The sequence below is a fragment of the Dromiciops gliroides genome, chromosome 3 (genome assembly GCF_019393635.1).
Source record: "Dromiciops gliroides isolate mDroGli1 chromosome 3, mDroGli1.pri, whole genome shotgun sequence".
Lineage (NCBI taxonomy): Eukaryota > Metazoa > Chordata > Mammalia > Microbiotheria > Microbiotheriidae > Dromiciops > Dromiciops gliroides.
In genome coordinates, this window is record NC_057863.1 from 28,669,362 (window position 1) to 28,690,178 (window position 20,817).

Here is a 20,817-nt window from a genome sequence, read left to right on the forward strand (position 1 = left end):
CAGGCCTGGTTCTCATTTTCAAATAATCATGTTGAGCCCTGGAGTGCTCTGAGAGGAGGTGAGAGTCTACAGCTCTTTGGGATTGGTGGTGATTCCTGACCTCTTAGCTATCTTGATTGATTAATTGATCCTTCCATCCATCCATCCATCCATCCATCCATCCATCCATCCATCCATCCATCCATCCATCCATCCATCCATCCATCTATTCTTAAGGAGAAATACTTTGTTAGCTACCTGAAATAATTACAGGAGGGATGTAGAGTGAGTTGTCAGTAACATTTGACTTTCATTCATCTGTAAGCCTGAATCATGGAACAGGTGGCTTTAAATGAATTCTTTGATACTCTAGTGAATCTTCACCTCATCAACATGGGCACACCCATCCATGCTTGTCCCATCCATGTGATCCTTCTCCATGCCCCCCTATGAATCCTTCAGATGAACTTTACCCATTGTGCCTGAGCCCTTCCTCTACATCAAGGGTTCTTAACCATTTTTCTTTCATGTACACCTTTGGGTACTTGGTGGTAAACTCTTTCACCCCTTCCCAGAATAAGATTTGTCGTCTACATTCATAATGGAAAGAAATGCTAAATTTCAGTTAGAGGCTAGTAAAATTAAAGCATACCTTGAGCAAGTTCACAGATTTCCTGGAATCTCTCCATTGTAAGGGGCTAAAATTCTAGCTATTCAGTCTAAAATATCTAATGAGTGGTCACCAATAAATTATAAGCTTTAGCAAGAGTTAGACTTTTAAGCATTTATTAAGGAAAATAACTATTTGGTGAAGAGAGAGAAAAAGAGGCCTAGATTCAGCTATCTCGGGGAGCTACAGTTCTCCTGTTTAGAGCAAGAGAGCCAGCCTCATCCCCTCTTCCTTGCACAAGCCAATGTCACTTCCTGATGCCAACGAAAAGCCACATGTCTTGCCCTCAGGCGCCTTCTCCTCATGGCGGAGCTTTCCTACAGTAAGTCTCCAGCAGGTGGCATCATTCCAATCATTACACCATGCACCTTTGGGCTGTCAGACATCCTTTTTCTCTATTCTTAAATTTATTTGATGTCTGACATCCTTTATGCCAATTCTCATCTGCAATTCTTCATTGGTAATGATTGGAGCTTACTCATCTTCACCATCAGTCAATCAACAAGCATTTAGTATGTTCCTGCTATGTGTCAGGCACCATGCTAGGTGTTGGGGGTGTGAAGGCACTAACCCTCAAAAGCAGAGGGATAGGGTTCAAATTCTGCCTCTATCCCTTATTGCCTATGTGTCCTTAAGTTAATCTTCTTGGGCCTTAGTTTCCTCATTGTAAAGGAAGGGGTTAGACTATTCAGCCATCGAGTTCCCTTGGCTTCTGAGGGCCATTTTACTCTCAGTTAATGATCTTGTGATGCCATTGGAGGAACTAATGTGTGCCCATATGCCCCATTCTTGTCCTTTCAGTAACCCTCAACATGAATTAATTGGAGACATTGGCATCCTCTGCCTCACAGGAAATGCAAATATGGTCTCTGTTGTCCCTTCCTTAAAGCTTATTTCAATAAAGCATGAGATTATATAAATTTGCATGTGTATATAGATGCACGTATGTATTATATATGTATATAAGTTTATATTTCTGTGTATATATACTGGTCCCCTCTTCTCCACTGTATACTTGAACTTTTCTTTACCCTTATATGAGAGCAAATTTGATGTACCAGCATTTTACTGCTTCCAAAAAAACAAAACACAAAACAACATAAGTATAGCAAGAGCCCCAAAGAGACAAAACAAGTGAGCCAATTGATAACTGAAATCTAGCCTTTTATAAAGAGGGAAATCCCTAGACAAGTCACTGGGATTATAAATTGGAACAAGCAATTCCTTGAATGTTCCTAGTCTATACACAGCACAATGGCTAGGTGTAGCTTTTTCTCATGTCTATTAGCCTTCATTCTGCTGGTGAAAAAGTCATAAAGTACTTTGTTTCAATTGCTACCATTGGCTGGAATAACTAACTGATTGCTTGTTCAAAATATTCAGGTAGGACCAAGTCCAACATTTAACCCAGTTCTGTTTCTGAAATAATTTCTGAGTTTCCAAAGTTTAGTGTAAAGTGATAGTTTCATGTTTATTTCTTATGGTTTAGGTGATTAATTAAATTTTTAGGTTCTTGGTATAAATTGGTATAATCCTTTGCTGTGTAACCATATTCCATAGCACCAGAGATGCATATAGAACACAAAATGAATTATTTATGGGGTGTTTATGGTTATAGGAAATTCTGAGAGTTAATGAGGCATTCTCTCCTTGCCACTAATCATAAAAATGGTTTCCATGTCAGATAGCTTTATATATAGTGGGAGGGAAAATTCTATCATTTACTCAGACCTCTGTGAGAAGTAAGGCCCAAAATAGGAAATTCTACATTAAAAATGCAAACCACTTTATGTGAAGTTTTTTTTTTTTAAATGATTCCACTCTATAGCTTTGGGGCTATTACATACCATGAAAAAAGCACAAAATACCTCAGCATCATTAGACCATAGAAATATATCTTAAGGAAAATGTCGAGATTTTTTTTAATAGGTCAATTCCCACATGAGAATTTATGAATGCTGAGGGACTAATAGCCCACCCTGAATTTTCCTGCAGCATATATTCTGAAGAGACTTACGCAGTATTAATAAAGCTGGGTAGAGTATGGAACAGTGCTTTTGTTATGATTAATAATGCATTCTGGCTGGGCTAAATGATATTGATGTCAGCGTTGATATTCCAGGCTTGTGGTAGTCTGTGTTCTTAGCTCATTAATTATGTTGTCGCATTGTTTATATTGTCATTTCTACCTCTCAACTAAATGAGTTATACATAGGTGAAGGTGAGTGTCATTGGGCAATCGGGCTGATCTTACCAAAACCCCCAGTGCAATTTCATATTTTATCAGTATAAGACTTGATTCAAAAAGCCTTCACCTTCAAATGTTTCTCTAGATAGGAGGCATCATCTATAGGGAAATAGCTTCTGCCTTATTGTTAATGTTTATTAGGAAATGCTTAAAAGACAGAAGACTCAACATCACATATTTGTTTCCATCATTTGACTTGAAGATTCTAAGATAGTCCTTTTTTTTTCTTTTTCTCTAAAATTATGTCATTTTTCTATCCTGAAAGAAACCCCCAAGCTAGTAAATATACCACTTTTTATTGTTTGACCTTATTTCTTTCTCTCTCCCTAATTCCACTCTAGTCCACCAGGTATTGATTCAGCCCTATTTCTGCTGAGACCACCACCATCTTTCCAGTCTCAAGTTTACTACCTCACCCTTGACTCTCACAATTCCTCACTTTCACTCACCCTACATATCCATCCATTTCCAAATCTGGTTGTTTCTACCTCTACAGCATAGATCCCCTACCCTCTTCCCCAGCTACCATCTTAGTTAAGTCCCTCATCACCTCTTACCTGGCCAGTAGCCTCCTAATTGAACTCCCTGCCTCCATTCTGATGCTCCCTTGCAGGACAGAGCACAGAGGCTACACCAGCATTAACCTTGGAGTCCCCAGAGCCAAGTTCCTGGCTCTGCCACTTACTGCCTTTGTAACGTTCTGCAAGTCATTTTATCTCTCTGAGCCTCAGTTTCCTCATCTGTAAAATGAGTGGACCAGACTCCATGGTCCTTTCAAGTCCCAAATCTATCAATCACCATGTGACCCAGAGCTTCACCTCCTTTCCCAAATGGGGAGGCTGAATACTTGGTCCACAAACTACCCAAGATTCCATGAGTTATGTTCTCATTGCTTTTACAACAAGCAAGTGAAGTAGGTCAGGCAGATGCTGTTATCCCCATTTACAAATTAAGATGCTAAGTCTTTAAATGACTTGCTCAGGTAGACCTTTCCCTCCAGTCTCCCCCACTCTAAGGTTACCTTCCATCTACTCTGCATTTATCCTGTATGTGGTGATTTATGTATATATTGTCTTCCCCCATTAGAATGGAAGCTCCTTCAGGGCAGAGGCTGAATTTGCTTTTCACTTTGTATCCCAAGTGTTTATAGTCCTTCACACATAGCCTAGTGCCTGGTATGGAGTAAGCCCTATATAAGTAAATGTTAGCTGTCAATATTACATGATAAATGCTTAATCAAAATCTATTCACAGTAGACCTGGTCAGTGGTCATCAAGGACAAGAACTTGTCCATTCCAGACTGTTAGCCTGGTCACAAATTAGGATCAAATGACTGAGAGTTGAAAGGGAAGGTTTTCTAATCTAAACCCCTCATTTTTCAGATGGGGAAACTGAGACCTAGGGAGTTAAGTGATTTTCCCAAGCTGCCATGGGAAGAGTGATGATCTCTCCTGGGAAAGAGAGTCTAAAAGCCCATGTGTTTACCATGAGTTTGCTAGGAGAACAGTTTGAGCTACTCTGCACAATCACAAATCCCATTGGGTTTTGCCACTCATAACCTGCTCCTCTCTAGGCAGTTCAGGTAGAAGGGAGCCTGCCAGCAAACCATCTTTTTCACTGGGCAGGGAAGAAATGGATGGAAACAGGGAGAGGGGGAGTCTGGCTCTTATCTGAGATGGGTTTGATCTGATTTTACCAAGTATTTCCAAATTTGTTTGCGCTGGGATCCTCTGGACCATTTGCTTAAGCCTGAATACACTACTACTAGTAACACCAGTTTGTATCAACACTGTCATTTCTCTTGGTGTGTCACAATGTTTTAGTTGGCTCCCCCTCTCGCTCGCTCCCTCACTCTCTAACTCTTGCTCTGTCTCTTCCTCCTCCCTCTCTCTCTTGCTCTGTCTCTGTCTGTCTCTGTCTCTCTATTTCTCTGTCTGTGTGTGTATCTCTGTGTCTCTTTCTCTTCCCCCCCCCTCCACTGTCTCTCCCTTCCTCCCTCCTTCCGTCTGTCTATCTGTCTGCCTGTCTGATCTACTCCACAAGTGAGTGTGAGCAGCTGGGGGCTATTCAAAGGATAAAGATGGAATTAATCCATCTTTGAGTGTATCTTATTCTTTCACAGACAAATTAAGAAACACAGCTTCAGTAAGGACCTTTTTTTGTTAGCATCCTTGGGGAAGGCACTATTTTTCTAAATGCACATCTGGATAATTAAGGCTCCCCCCCTTTTTTAGGGCCCAAAATGTTAACTCTTTTTTAAATGAAAATCTTTTTGAAAAGTTTGGTGATTCAGTTAATTTCTTTCATGGTATCTCCAAGAACATTTTTCTGAAGATTGAGGGTCCTCATTGTAAAAATATACGATTATAGTACTCTCAGGGGTGCCCTTACGCTAAGTGGTTTTAGGCTATTGTTTTTTGGCTGACTTTTTAATTGTTTTCCCTCTTTCTCTTTGTCCTTTTTCCTCCTTTTTGTGCCTACTTCTAGCATCTCCTCCCTACCTTTCTAATTTGTGGTCTCAGAAGCAGAAAACCCAAATTTGTTAGAATTGTTTGTAAAGTAAAGACAAATGGGTCATTAAGTGAGTTCTTCCACAGCTCTCCTGTGAATAAGGTTTCTGAGCTTCAGTGGAAGGACTTTTTGACATCTTTTTTGACCGCTCAGAAACCCTGTTTTCAGTTCAACAACAGTTGTGAATTCTTGTTGATGTGCTGGTTAATAGAATGTATGATCTTTAAGGTCAGGAACTGTTTCATTTTTGTGCTTGTATGTTCACCACCTAGAACACAGTAGACACAATGAATGTCAGCTGAATTGAATAGTTGAGGTCTCCAGATAAGTAATATATAAAAGGAGGGATTGTAGAGCATGTTAGCACAAGATTTTGTCATTTTCATGAGAATTAAAATATAATGTATATGGACCAACCATACTGCAAATATTCTCCATAGTAGTCTTTGTTAAGTCATTTTACCATAAAAGCAATATGAGTGGTTGGATCCCAGCTTGGTCTGCAAAAGCCTAGTTGATCCCTGATACAGACAGAGTATGCATTGTACTAATCATTCTAGAGAAACTAACCACCCTGTGTAAGAGTGTTTCTATGGGAAAATGAATTCAGAATTCCAAATCTGGTATTCCCCAAACACATGCCCACCTTCCATGTGGAAGCTGTGATTTCCTTGACTCCTTCACTTGTGAAAGTGGGGGAAATCAGGAAAAAGGACCAGAATGAGAAGAACACAAACAACCCCAGATCTGGAGAAGAGATCCATACTTATTGCAGGTAAGATGTCCCGTTGGGAAGAACCCTAGATTTGAAGTCAGAAGACCTCACTTAAGACTCCTAAGATTTGACTTGTCTGGTCATTTGTGAGATGAGGGGGTTGAACCTGAAATTCCCCAAGCTCCTTTCCAGCTTGACATGCTGTGGTTCTCATTTGTTAGATCTGCCTTTGCACAATTTGATTCCATCCACCAGCCGTTTATCAAGAGCCTCCTATGTCCCAGGTATCTTCCAGGACTCTGTAAATAACAAGAGAAAAAGGAGAGGAATCCTTCTTCCCAAACGGCTTACATCCTGCTCGGGATAAGAGAAGCTCTCTCAGTGGTTGTGTCCATGGAAGGGTTGGTGGTGGTGGCAGCTGGGACTTCCATTGGTATCTGCTCTGGTGGGAGCATCAGGGAACTGTAGATGAAGAGCTGAAATGGGTTTTTGAGCCCATCCCTCCAATGCCACCTACAAATGTGGACACTGAGGCCCAGAGAGATTAAATTGATTTGCCCAAGGCTACAGAGCTGGTAAATGACAAAGGCCTGATGTGAGCCTGGGTTCTCTTACACACAAGTTGTTTTCCCTCTATCAGTGTGTGTATGTATACAGTGTGTGTATATAATTATAGTCTACATAATATATAATATATAGAAAGATGTGTCTCTGTGTCTGTCTTGGTCTGTCTCTCTGTACCCTTTCTTTCTCTCTCAGCACCCAGGGGCATCTAGGTGGCAAAATGGATAGAGTGCCAGGCCCAGGCCTAGAGTCAGCAAGACTTGATTTCAAATCTGGCATTAGACACTTTCTAGATGTGTCACCCTGAGCTGATCAACCACCGTTTGCCTCAATTTCCTCATCTGCAAAATGTAGATAATAATAGCACCTACCTCTCATGGTTGTTGTGAGAGTCAAATGACATACTAATTGTAAAGCACACTGCTTAGCACCCATTAAGTGCTATATAAATGTTAGTTATTTTTATTATTGTTATTATTATATTGTCCTCTGCAAAAACATATATACACAGGGGCATATTTCTCTGTATCTCTGTCTCTCTGTGCCTCTCTGTCTGTCTCTCTGTCTCTCTCTGTCTCTGTTTCTCTGTCTTTCACAGTTGTCACTAGATTTGTGATCTCATCAGTATAGGGAACACCCATCATTTTATCACACCAGAAAGGATGTTCTTACATCTCTATAGATTGGCAACTTCCCTACAACTTGTAGTTAGAAAGTTTTATAGGTACACATATCTTCATAAATATAAATAGCTATACAGAGCTATAGGCCTATAATATTTTTACATAAATTGAAAAACCTTCTAGGCCTAGGTCCTAACAATCTCCAGTGTGTCAGTAAGGTCCATAGGGGTGCTTTCTTTCCTATGCACAGCAAGTAAACAGAGAGCTTTCTAACACTTGGAGTCTGTGCAGGAAATCCACACGTGGACAAACTCAAGACAATTGAAAATAGGGAAGCCAGTCGATGATCTGCCCCCAAAGAGTCATTTGGATTTTCTATGCAGTGTCTTGGCTCAGTGTGAAAGGTGAGCTAAACAGTTCCACGTTATCACAAATAAAAGCCAAAAATCGATGAGGCATCACATCAGTTAAGGTTCCAATCTCCATATGATAAGGCAACATGTACAGGAAAGTGTTGGCCTTGGCACCTGAGGCCTCACCTCACCTCGCCTCGCCTCCTGGCTCTTCTTCTTATTACTAGTGTGACCTTGGTTAAATCAGACGACGCCTGAGGGCTTCAATTTCCTCATCTGGAAAATGAGGGTGCTTGACTCCATGAACACTAAGGTCCCTTAGAGCTTTGGATTTTATAAGCTAGGAAAGGGCTTGATGTGAAAAAGAAACTTCCTCACCTCACATTAGTGTGGCTACCGCCCCCCTCACCCCCATCACACCAGTGCCTCCTCTTGCTATCTGACTGTCCATGTACTCTCAAAAATCCTCCACTTGGAGTCCATCCAACCCACTGGGGGAGGGGGTGGGCTTCATCTAGTTTTCTTGACATGATATTCCAAGAATGTCAAAATTGATATTGTTCTGTTTCAGCAGCGCATCTAATTATTGATTATTCGACAAGGATATCATCACATTTAGCAAACCAACAGTTAATGCTTATAGACAGACTAAGAATAGCTGGGATTTGCAATCACTTGATGTATATGATCTCATACATCTCAGTGGATAGAGTACTGGGCCTGGAGTCAGAAAGTTGTTGTTCAATCGTTTTCAATTGTATCTGCCTCTTTGTAACCCTGTTTAGGGTTTTATTAACAAAGACACTGGAGTGGTTTGCCATTTCTTCCTCTGGCTCATTTTACAGATGAAGAAACTGAGGCAAACAAGGTGAAGTGACTTGCCCAGGGTCACACAACTGGTAAATGTCTGAGGATGGATTTGAATTCAGAAAGATGAGTCTTCCTGACTCTAGGCCTGGCACTCTTATCCACTACACTTACCTAGCCGCCCTGGAATGAGAAAGACTGGCTTCTAATCCAGCCTTGGACACTTATTAGCTGTGTGACATGAGCATGTCACAACCTCTGCCTCAGTTTCTTCTACTGTAAAAATGGGGATGATAATAGAACCAAATCTCTTGGTGGTGTTGTAGGGATCAAATGAGATCATATTTGTAAAGCTCTTAGCATAGAGCCTGGCAAATGATAGGCTCTTTTTTTTTCCGGGGCAATGGGGGTTAAGTGACTTGTCCAGGGTCACACAGCTAAGTAAGTGTCAAGTGTCTGAGGCCAGATTCGAACTCAGGTCTTCCTGAATCCAAGGCCAGTGCTTTATCCACTGCCCCACCTAGCTGCCCCCACTCTCCTTCCTCATTTGATCCACACTATAACCCTTTAAGGTAGGTCCTATTATTTTCTCCATGGGCACTATTATTATTCCCATTCTGCAGATGAAGAAACTGAGGATGAGAGAGGTTAAGTGATATCTAAGGCAGAATTTGATCTTAGGTCTTCCTCACTACAAGTCCAGAACTATATCACCGAATTGCCTCAAAACTCTGCCCCCCTTTCTGCCACTTGACCACCTGCATTTAAGAAACAGGGTGACAGAGTGGGGAGTGACATAAGACTGATATCCATGTGCATTTTCCTTTATTTCATGGGCTGCCATGACCATGCTTTTCACCACTAAGTGATGACGTCCTCTTGGTGGGGGGGCATCTGTGACCAAAAGATACTCCAAGCCATTCCAGTATGATAAAGACTGCTGGTGACTTGTCTGTGCCATTAGGCATAGTCTTTGAGAACGAAGGTCGAGAAGGAAAGGAAAAAAGAGCCACCCAATCACAATCTGGTGTAGGTAAAAGAGTCCAAAACACTGACAGCCTGGAGAGCCAGGTTCAAGTCCCAGCTCCAGCAGTAATGCACCATGTGATCTTGCATGGGTCATTTCCCTCTCCTTAAGCCTCACTTTCCCTCTCTACACCAGAAAAAATTATTAACCAATGTAAAATTATAAAACCTGGTATACAGGCAACAAATGGGTGTCCCAGAATGCACACCACATTCCATAGAACCACCTTTTCTCTCTTTGAAATATGCAGAGAATAACATTTGGGTTCGACTTTTCTATAAGAACAATGGGGGCAGTTATTCATGACATGCCATGTTCCAGAAAGTGTTATATAATTGCTTTTGCATCTGGCTCTGAGAGTAGTTTCTCCTCTGCTCTAATTGGTCATTAATAATCTCCCTCTTCTTATTCTTAGGAACACCCCCATGTAGCCTAAAATGAGATATTTGCAAAGCACTTAGCATGGTACTCGACATATAACAGGGGCTATTTAAAAATTCTTAATCCCCTTATCGTAAAGTTAGCATGGTCTAAGCAGGTAAGGAGATCACAGAATACCAACCACCCACCAGTTGTTTTCAAATGGTGTTGCTTTCACTGGTCATCAGAACTCAACCAAGTGCCTGCCGGGAGAAGGATGAGCAGGTTCCAAAGCAATACGAAGGCTGAAAACATGTGAACCATGTAATGGATGGGGACGATGTTGAGCACAGTGATTTCAGGCCTTTAGGGAAATTGACCAATCCATCATTAGCCAAAATATTGTAAACAGGGTCATTGGAAATTTTCTGAAACAGAAAGTTTCTTATGGTGTGGAAGAGAATAATAAAGGCTACCGTGTAGAAGGAAATGCCTATTCCTGATGTTCAGATAATCTTTTATTTTAAAAAAAATCACATCTGTTCAAAACACCTACAAACTTTACCATTTAATAAAGTGTATGTACTCATTACAGGCAGTCCTTGAGGATCCTGGTAATTACCAGATTTAAATGGTTGAATAGCTTTTCTGTGCATCTGCCAGCAGATTTTTTTTCCCCCAATAAAATCTTTTCTCCAGTAAGATTGGTTTTAATGGCTAGATTTACTGATTCATAAAAGCTGTGATATTGAAATAACTCCTAAGGAGCAGAAAAGAATATTTTTAATTTTATAACCCTTAGTTGGACCAAAAAAAGAAACATGAAGTAGCTGGTAGAATGCTAGACTTGGAATCTGGAAGACTTGAATTTAAATCCTGTCTCTGGCTCTTATATGCTGTAGAAGCACAGGCAAATCATGCATCCTCATTGAGTTCCATTCAAATAATATCAGAGCTATAGGTTTTGTGATCTACAATCAGAAAGAAGCAAGTAAACAAGCATTGGTTAAGAGCCTACTAAGTATTTATGCTAAGCATTTTTCAGTTATCCCCAGGAGGTAGGGTTACAGGAGAGAAATGGAATTAGGCAGAAGTTAAGTGACTCACTTAGAGTCACACAGCTAGTAAGTGTCTCAAGTTGGATTTGAACTCAGATATTTTAGTCTCTGGGCCCAGTGCTCTAACCACTGTACCCTCTACCCTAGCTGCCTTTGCCACTGGTGACATGAGTTTCCACACTGGTACTTTGGAGTAGAGCACTGTCTCTGAAGCTAGGGTCTCTGGTTTGAAAACTGTGTGGCCTTGGGCAAGTCAGTTAACTTTCTTGGGTTTCAGTTTCCTGATCAGTAAAATGACAGGGTTGGTCTAAGCAGCCTTTTCAGTCCTTTCCAGCTTTAGATATGTGTTTCTATGAAACACTTCTAAGTCCCTTATGAAAAGATCAATGGAAGGATAAAAGGGGTGGGACAAAGCACATCAGGATCTGGGGTTACATTGAAGCTGAACAAATTGATGAACCTTGATGTGAACATTAGAGGAGAGTCTGGACCAGAGATGTTGGGATACACTTGATAGCCCATTGTATGCAGAATGTGAAAGGAAAGGTTAAGCAAAGCTGAAAGACTTCAGATTGAACCAAAGACCAAGATTTTTTTTAAGTGGGCCTCAGCCTCAACAAAAGAAATTATGCCACCAGATGTCACTGTGTCCTAATAAAATGAGACAAGCTCTCAACACATATCCATTACTCATGTCTAATTTGTTAAATGCTTGCTAACATTGTTAGAGGAGAAGAGAGATTTCCTTGAAGTGGTTGGGAACATTGTTAAGAGTCAGAAGTTGTTGTCTTTTTTGGATTTTGTGTGCACTGTCCCTCGAGTGAGCCTCTGGGATAAAAAGCCTCCTTTCAGAGGGAGAACCTTTCCATTTCCCAAAGCAACACTTTCCAATTGCCTTGGGGCTACGCTTCAAAGGAAAACCTTTTGGAACAGAAGAAAAAAAAAAGGCAACTTTGGAAATAAAGCCTACAATTCAAGTTACAGAATGGAGGCAGGGATAAGACTCTCTGTGCCTGAGGTTCTTAGTTCCACTGGAAAAGCCAGTGACAACACTAGGGGAAAGATTAAAAAAAGGAAAAATAATAAACTTCTAGTAATCTACACAAAATCCCAATGGCGTTAACTGTTCCTTTGACCTTATTTGCAGAAAGTTTTCTTTGGATTTACATCCTACCTTTGAAACATATACAATTGATCAATCAAGAGACATTTGTGAAAGGCCCAACTATACTCTGGTCACTAAGGAAGAGGAATGATCTCAGCTTTCAAGGAGTTTACATTCTGGTTGGGAAAGACGCTTAGCAAGAAAGATATAATTCACAATATACAATAAGCATATTGAGTTAGAGGGAGTTACAGAGATATTGACAAAACGAAGTCCATAACTGAGGTGAATTTAACCATACGGTATCTTCAAGTTATTCCACTTCAGAAATATGAACCAAAGTGTTGCCAACTTTAAATTGGAAAACTAGAAGTGCAATACATGCAAATACAGTAAAAAAGGCCTATTGTAATGCAATGGATTCTCTCTGCCCCTAACCCTAACACCGCCTTCCTTTCTCTGACAATTCCTCCTTTCCTTTAAGATTCAGCTCAGGCAAGACCTTCTCCGTGACCTTTTTCCTGATCCGTCCTCCTAACTGCCACCTTGTCTGCCTTGGCTCATACCGTAATATCCCACCCTAATTTCTCAGCACCTTTCCTGTATCAATCATTTAATAAGCGCCCAGGCACTGGGGTTGAAAAAACCAAAATGAAACAATCCCTGCCCCAAAGGAGCCTACAATCTAGATTCTTTTCATTTCTTGCTCCATGTTGAGTCAATTATTCGTGTACATGTTCTCTCCCTATTAGACCGTAAGCTCCTTCAGAGCAGGGTCTGTGTCACATCTCCCATCATATCCCTCCTGCCTAGCACAGTGCTGTGCACAAAATAGGGGCCTAATGAATATTAGCATAAAATTAATGTGTTTGAACAGCTGGAGGAGGGCATTCAACATGTTGGGCAGATCTATAAGGGAGGACATGGGAGGAGATGGGCTACAGTCACAGGATAAGGAAGTGAGCGCCCACATCAATGAAACTGTAGATTTACTGAAGTATTAATTGATGTCTATGACATATGAGAAGTTACCCACTTGTTGATTCTCCCTCATAGATTAAGAAGAATAAAGACCTTTATTTCAGCTATAATGATGACCACAAGGGGAAAAATAGTTCATATGACTAAACATCTGTGATGCGCTGGTAAATGTTTGACAACTAGTTCTTTGGGGGCAGGGAGGGGGGGAATATACCCCTGACACACTTTTAAGTTTCATCTTATCAGCTGGATTTTTCCAAAATCAGGATGGCCAGAGACGCACAGAATAGGCCAGAGACAAGTGAGTCAGGAATTAGAGAGAAAGTTTATTTTCTAAGTGAGGAAAAAGGCTTGCAAACAAGGTGGAGCTACAGATACAGGTGTTTTTTGTTTGTTTGTTTGTTTTCCGGAGCAATGAGGGTTAGGTGACTTGCCCAGGGCCACACAGTTAGTGTCATGTATCTGAGGCCAGATTTGAACTCAGATCCTTCTGAATCCAGTCCCGGTGCTTTATCCACTGTGCCAACTAGCTGCCCCTGAGTTATAGATACATGTGCCAGGCCCTACCCTTAGTTTGGGGGGCAAGACAGTGTGGGGGGTCTCAATATTTATACTAGTGACTGCTCAGTATGTTGTAGCCCTAACAGTAAGGGAGAAGCAAGCATGTGACAAGTTTGATTTACTGTGGGACGTTGCAACTTTGTCCAGTGTTTGTCTTTGACCAGAGAACACCTGGTGAATTGTGTGAGTAGGCCAGAGGGTGAACTCATCCAGAGGATGATTGCAAAAGATGATTGTCCTGTCAAGTTTAGGGCGCAACTTGCTTGCTGCTCTTTAGCTCTGAGAAACAGAGGGGTCTAAATTTTACTTTGTCAATCTGCATCATTCACATGTTAACCATCATTTTCTCAAGCTCTGATTTTAGCATTCGCCAATTTCCAAGGTGCCCATGACCACATTGAAAATTTAAAAATCACCTTTCCTGAGCCAGTACAAGATGACTCTAGCCCGTGTCTGCCAAGCAAGATCTTTGTTACTATTTAGTGGAGGGAGAAACAACATGCTACTCACTCATCAGAATTTTATCTTCTTCCGGGCTTTTAATCTCTCTCTTCCATGCCATCCAAGCATCATGGCTAGAAGAATGAAAAAGTATTTATTGGATGGCCATTTGTGACAAGTTGGCTTTTTAAAAAATCTTGACCTTCAAAGGAGATATTTTTAACAGAAAATTCTCATCCCTTGGATGTGAAAACTAGTGATTTCTTCCTCCTTTACTCTTACAACTAAATCTAACCTCCATTTCAGAGATCATAGGTCTAGAGTTGGAGCCAGAAGGGACCCCAGAGTTCACCTAGTTCAGCCTCTCATTTTATAGAGAGAGAAACTGAGGCCCAGGGCAGTTAAAGGACTTGCCCAAGGTCACACAGATAGTAAGCATCAGAGGCAGGATTTGAACCCATTTCATCTGACTCATGAACCGTTGACCAGAAACATACATAAAAGAAGCAAAGCCAAATCTGGATCTTTGTCTTTGGAATTTACTTAAATGAAAATGATTCTGCCTTCTGTGCATGCTTTTAGGTATTCTCCTCAGCAGTGTGAAAGCAACATGCAGAATTAGTACTGACCCACAGTAATTCGAATGATTTTATTAATATCTGAAACATATTCAAGAAAATGTGTTCTAGAAGGGAAATAAAAACCTCCCAGTGAAGGCTTTCGGTAAAGTGATCTTCAGGAGGGCTGCTGCAGAATCTTTCAGCAGGCTGCATGAGGTCCAGCACTGGGAGAGAAGAGCTTCTATTGATTCCTTAGTAGGGAAAGGAGAACAGGCTAAGGATGCTACCTCAGGGGAGGGGGAGAGGGAGGCATATCCTTGAGGCTGCTTATCTTTTAAATTGGAAGATCTTTCCACATTGATTAAACCAGCTTAGATCCCTAAACTGAGAGTTTGCCAAGGAGACAGAAATAGCCCTAAAGTGACTTTCTTCTCTCAAGGATCCTTTATTCTTTTCACTTCCTCTGAGGCACTAAGCCCTACCCCTCTTAAGAGCTGCTGGCCTGAAGTGGTGCCTCAGTGGTTAGATTTGTTTTGGGCCATAGCTAACCGGAAAAGAAGTGCAGATGGAGGAAGTGGCTTTTAACAATTGATGCCGCTTTCTCCGCAAAGCTAACTGCCTGTTGATCTTTCTCTGATCTAATGGCCAATTTGGGACATAGATAGATAGATAGATAGATAGATAGATAGATAGATAGATAGATAGATAGATAGATAGATAGATAGATAGATAGATGGATAGATAGATAGATGGATGGATGGATGGATGGATGGATGGATGGATGGATGGATGGATGGATGGATGGATGGATGGATGGATGGATAGATGGATGGATGGATGGATGGATGGATGGATGGATGGATGGATGGATGGATGGATGGATGGATGGATGGATGGATGGATGGATGGAAAGATAGCTAGATTGAAATATAGGTACAAAGAGATAGATATAGATGGATGGATAGATGGATAGATGGATGGGTAGATGGGTGGATGGGTGGGTGGGTGGATGGAAAGTTAGCTAGATTGAAATAAAGGTACAAAGAGATAGATAGATAGATGGATGGATACAGGAGTGGGTGGGTGGATGGAGAGATAGCTAGATTGAAATATAGATACAAAGAGATAGATGGAAAAATAGATTGAAATATAGGTACAAAGAGATAGATAGATACATACATAGATGATAGATGATGGATGAATGAGTGGGTAGATCTGATTCCCCATTCTATCTCTTTGTACCTTTATTTCAATCTAGCTAACTTTCCATCCACCCACCCACCCATCCACCCATCTACCCATCCATCTATCCATCTATCCATCCATCTATATCTATCTCTTTGTACCTATATTTCAATCTAGCTATCTTTCCATCCATGGGCCCAGGCTTTTCCCACTCCATATTGAGACTTCTTTTCACTGAAGCAAACTAAGGCTCCCCAGAGATGATGTGTGTAAAATTTTGTGCAAATGCTAGCTATTACTATTTTCACAGACTTGGCCCATCACTATCTTAGCTTATTTTGCAGGACTTCAGGGGTCTAGAATGTTGCTGGAATGGGGAATCAGATGACACTCCCTCAATACCTTAGGTAAAGAGCCTTCAAGAGTTATGAGAATGACAAGATTCAGCATGATTTCCTGACCCCCCTGTGTCACTACTGTCCAGGAACCCTCTTGAATTTCCTCCTGGATTCATCTCTCTTTGCTATTATTGTCCATGCATAGCTCCAAGGCCCTGGGTCTTCACCCATTCTAACTAAGATCATAATAAATGATCTTACATTTACTTTGTGGTAAGAGCTTAGCTAAGCATTGAGGATACCAATACAAAAACAGGGGCAGCTAGGTGGTGTAGTAGATAAAGCACCGTCCCTGGATTCAGGAAGACCTGAGTTCAAATCTGACCTCAGACACTTGACACTTACTAGCTGTGTGACCGTGGGCAAGTCACCTAACCCTCATTGCCCTGAAGAAACAAACAAATACAAAAGTAGACAGTCCCTGCTCTCAATCAGATTGTGCTCTAATAGGGACAGACAACACTTGCGATATCCCTGGAGAATGTTTTTGTCCAGGAAGTCATATGGGTGCTGAGTGAAGCTGGACAGGTCAATTGTCTGTCACTTTCCAACATTCATGTTCATTTGATTGGTTATTATTCCTAGAACCAGAGATGGTAAAGGTCACTTGTTCTGTGGCACAGCAATAAATAAATACATTTTTAAAAATAAATAAAAGGCTAGAGAAAAACATAAATCACAACTAGACGAGAATATTGAATTTAGGGATTCTTAATTGTTTTGTGTCTTAGACACCCCCCCTTTGACATTCTGTTGAAGCCTATGAATCCCTTCTCAGACTAACATTTTTAAGTGCTTAAGATAAAATACATAGGACTACAAAGAAAGAAAATCATACTGAAATGGACCCTTTGAACTCTATTTATAAACACCTTGGAGTGAGGGGGGGGAGTCTGTGGACCCCAGCTTATTAACCCTTGATTTGGTTGAATTGTATCATTTTAGATGAATAAACTGAGACCCTTGAGAGAAAATGTGATTTTTCTAAGGCCACGGAGGCAGTAAAGAGCAGTCAAGATTCCTGCTTAGGGCCTTGGGCCCCAGACCCACCATTCCAGCGTCCCTTCCAACATTCTGAGATGGCTTCCACACAGAATACACAAACAAAATTGTGTCTGACATCCACTGCCCTTAAGTCCTTCACTTGGAGCCAATCCTTGTCTCAACACCTGGTTTTTTGTTTTTTAATAAGGGGCCAGAACCTTAATCCTCCCAAATGTTTTTGAGCCATCAAGAAAACAAGTCATGAGGGAAAACAAATTTAAACAGGATTCTTCAGAGTTTTAAAGGGCTTATCATTTTATGATGGATAAAGGGGGTGGGTCAGTTCCATAGAGGGATGACAGATGGGAAACTTAAAGCACTGTTCTGGTACATAGGGAATGCTAAAAAGCCCAAAGGGAGGCCTCCAGCATATTGGGTAAATCCCCTATGGAGGCATTCTGGGAGGAAATGGACAAGAATCACAAGAGTTGAGCAAGGGTGTGTGTGTGTGTGTGTGTGTGTGTGTGTGTGTGTGTGTGTGTGTGTGTGTGTGTGTAGCCCTGGGGAATAAGGGGAAGAAGGTGATGGGGATATGAACCAGTGAAATGCGCAGTATACACATCCCTAAGATAACAGATCTATCAAAATATCTGTCATCTTTTGTGCATGCAGTCATGTATTTCAGGAGACAATAAATCCTTCAAATTATTCAAGCTTCTCCTGGGTCATAAATAACTTCTGTCCTTTTAAAAATACAACACAGGCTGCATTTTGAAGAGAGACTTCAGTATGAACTAGCAATGTTTAGGCTGAACAAGAATGTGATAGCTGTCTCCATATATAAGGAAATGTTCGATTGCATTCTCAAAATCAAGTACTTACAAATATTTCTCATCAAGTCAGAGGACTTTAAAAAAGGTAGATTCCGAGGTTTAGAACTGGGAAGAACATTAGATGTCATCTGGTCCCATAGCTTCTTCTTTTTTATTTTATTTTATTTTATTTTTTGTAAGGCAATTGGGGTCAAGTGACTTGCCCAAGGTCATACAGCTAGTAAGTGTTAAGTGTCTGAGGCCGGATTTGAATTCAGGTACTCCTGACTCCAGGGCTGGTGCTCTATCCACTGTGCCATCTAGCCGCCCCTCCCCCCCACCCCAGCTTCTTTTTGAAGAAGAATGGAGAGGTGAAATTATTGCCCAAGGTCAGACAGGCAGAAAGTGGTAAAGCTGGGATTAGAACCTGGAGCCTCTGGACCCAAATCCAGGACTCTTCCTCTGTAATATCCTGTCTCCCCTGCAGATTGAGATCAGAGACATAGACCTGCAATGAACCTTACAGTCTAACCCCTCTCATGGTATGGAGGACAAACTGAGGCCCAGAGATATTTAGTGGTTTTCCAAGGTTACACAGTTAATAATTAGCAGAACTAAAATTCCAATCCAGACCCTTTAACTCAGAATCCAGTGCTCTTTCCACCTCATCCATCGCCCTGTGAGTTAGGCTGTTCTGCTGAATTCTCCACCTTCATTTGTTGTCTTTTGGGGACAATGACTTGCAAACTTTGCAATTTATCTACTAATTCCTTGAAATGTATTTATGCACTTTTTAGATCTCCTGGAAAAACACTTATGAAGAGAGGACTATATGTGGAGACATACAACCTAGGGTGGAATCCCAGCTCTGTTACTGTGTGACCTCGGCAAGTCTTTTTTTTTGTCTGAGCCTTGGTCCCCTCACTTATCAACCAATCAGTAAACATTTATTAAGTGCTTTCTATGTGTCAGGCACTGTGCTAAGTGCCAGGGGTACAAAAAGAGGCTAAAGTCAGTCCCTGTCCTCAAGTAGTTTACAATCTAATGGGGAGACAACATGCAAACAAATATATATATATATATATAGATAGATAGATAGATAAACAAGCTATCTGCAGGATAAATAGGAAGGTATAAACAGAGGGAAGGCACTAGAATTAAGAAGGGTTGGGGAAGACTTACAGGAAAAGATGGAATCTTAGTTGGGACTTAAAGGAAGCTGGGGGGAGGGGGTCAGTAGTCACAAAGGAGGGCTCTGAGCATTCTAGGCATAGGAGGCAATTAGAGAACATGCCTAGAGTGGAGAGATAGAGTATCTTGTTTGTAGAATGCCCAAGAAGCCAATGTCACTGGATTGAAGGGTGTGTTTTAGGGATCTAGGTGTAAGAAGACTTGAAACATAGGAGAGGCTTAAGTTAGGAAAGGCCTTGAATGCCAATCAGAGCATTTTGTATTTGATCCTGGAGGCATTAGCAAGTTACTGGAGTTTACTGAGTAGGGCTGTGACATGGTCAGACCCACACTTTAGGTAAATCACTTTAGTGGCTGAATGATGAATAGGAGTGGAGTTGAGGTAGGCAAACCACTCAGTAGGCTATTGCTATAGTCCAGGTGTGAGGTGATGAGGGTCTGCTCTAGGATAGGCAGTATCAGAGGAGAAAGGGAGGAGTGTTGCCCTCTACAGTAATAGGGAAAGTAGGGGTGGGGGAAGGTTTAAGGCAGAAGATAATTCGTTCAGTTTTAGATATATTGAGTTTAAGATGTTCTGATGTCTGAAAGGCAGTTGAAGATGGAGGATTGGAGTTCAGTAGGGAGATCGGGGCAGGAAAGGTAGATTTGAGAATTGTCATTATAGAGGTGGTCATTAAATCTATGGGAGCTGATGAGATCATCAAATGAAGTAATATAGAGGGAGAAGAGACAGAACTCTGAGGAACATCTCCAGTCGGTTAGAGAATGTGATCTGGAAGAAGATCCAGCAAAGGAGACAGAGAAGGATTGGTCAGAGAGAAAGGAGAAGAAGGAGAGAGTGATTGATGTCGCTAAAACCCAGAGAGAGGAGAGTATCACGGACCAAAAGTATTAAACAGTGTGAAAAACTGCAGAGAAATCAAGGGGAATGAAGACTTGAGAAAATGCCTTTGGATATGGCAACTGAGGATTATTAGGAACTTTGGAGAGAGCCATTTCAGTGGAATGGTAAGAAGTTAAGAAGAGAATATGACAGTTAAGAGGAAGTGGGGGCACCTACTGTAGACAGCTTTTTTTTTTAGGAGTTTAGCTGCAAAGGGCAGAAGAGAAATAGGAAGATAATGAGGATGGAAGGATTAAGCAAGGGATTTTCCTGGGAATGGGAGACATGGACTATGTAGGCAGTAGGAATGAGTCATAGAGAGAGACTGAAAATAAGTGAAAGAGTCGAGATAACAGAGGGGGCAATCTGTTGGGATGGAATGATATTCTTTGAAAAAGTAGAGGGATTAGCCTTGGAAAGGAATAAAGCCACTTCATCATTTGAGGCAGGAGTGAAGGAGAGAGTGGCAGAAGGCACCTGAGTGATAAGAAATGCAGAAGAGGGGAAAAGATGGAGCTCATGGAAAATGGTCTCCCTTTTTTTTCTGTAAACTATGAGGCAAAATTTTCAACTGAAAGAAGTGGGGAGGGAGAGCCATGGGAGATTTGAGGGAAGATGAGAAATTTGGAAAGAGCTGCTGTGGAGAAGGAGATAATGAATTGATAAGGGAAGTATAGTAGCATTGCCTGGCAGTAGTGAGGGCCCAGTTGAGGTTATATAAAATAAATTTGTAGTGGATCCAGTCAGAATATGATTATCTTCATCTTCATTCAGCAGCACATGTGTAGCACTGAAGGCAGT

General features: G+C 41.2%; 1 protein-coding gene across 1 annotated transcript in view; it reads left to right on the forward strand.

Moving 5' to 3' along the window:
* The first annotated feature begins 6,046 nt into the window (after positions 1-6,046).
* The window catches only part of LOC122747104, a 104,775-nt gene continuing 90,004 nt past the window's right edge, over positions 6,047-20,817 (forward strand). The window contains exon 1 of the mRNA XM_043993322.1: positions 6,047-6,183. Coding sequence (XP_043849257.1) covers positions 6,047-6,183 — 137 coding nt within the window. The remainder of the gene's footprint in view (positions 6,184-20,817) is intronic.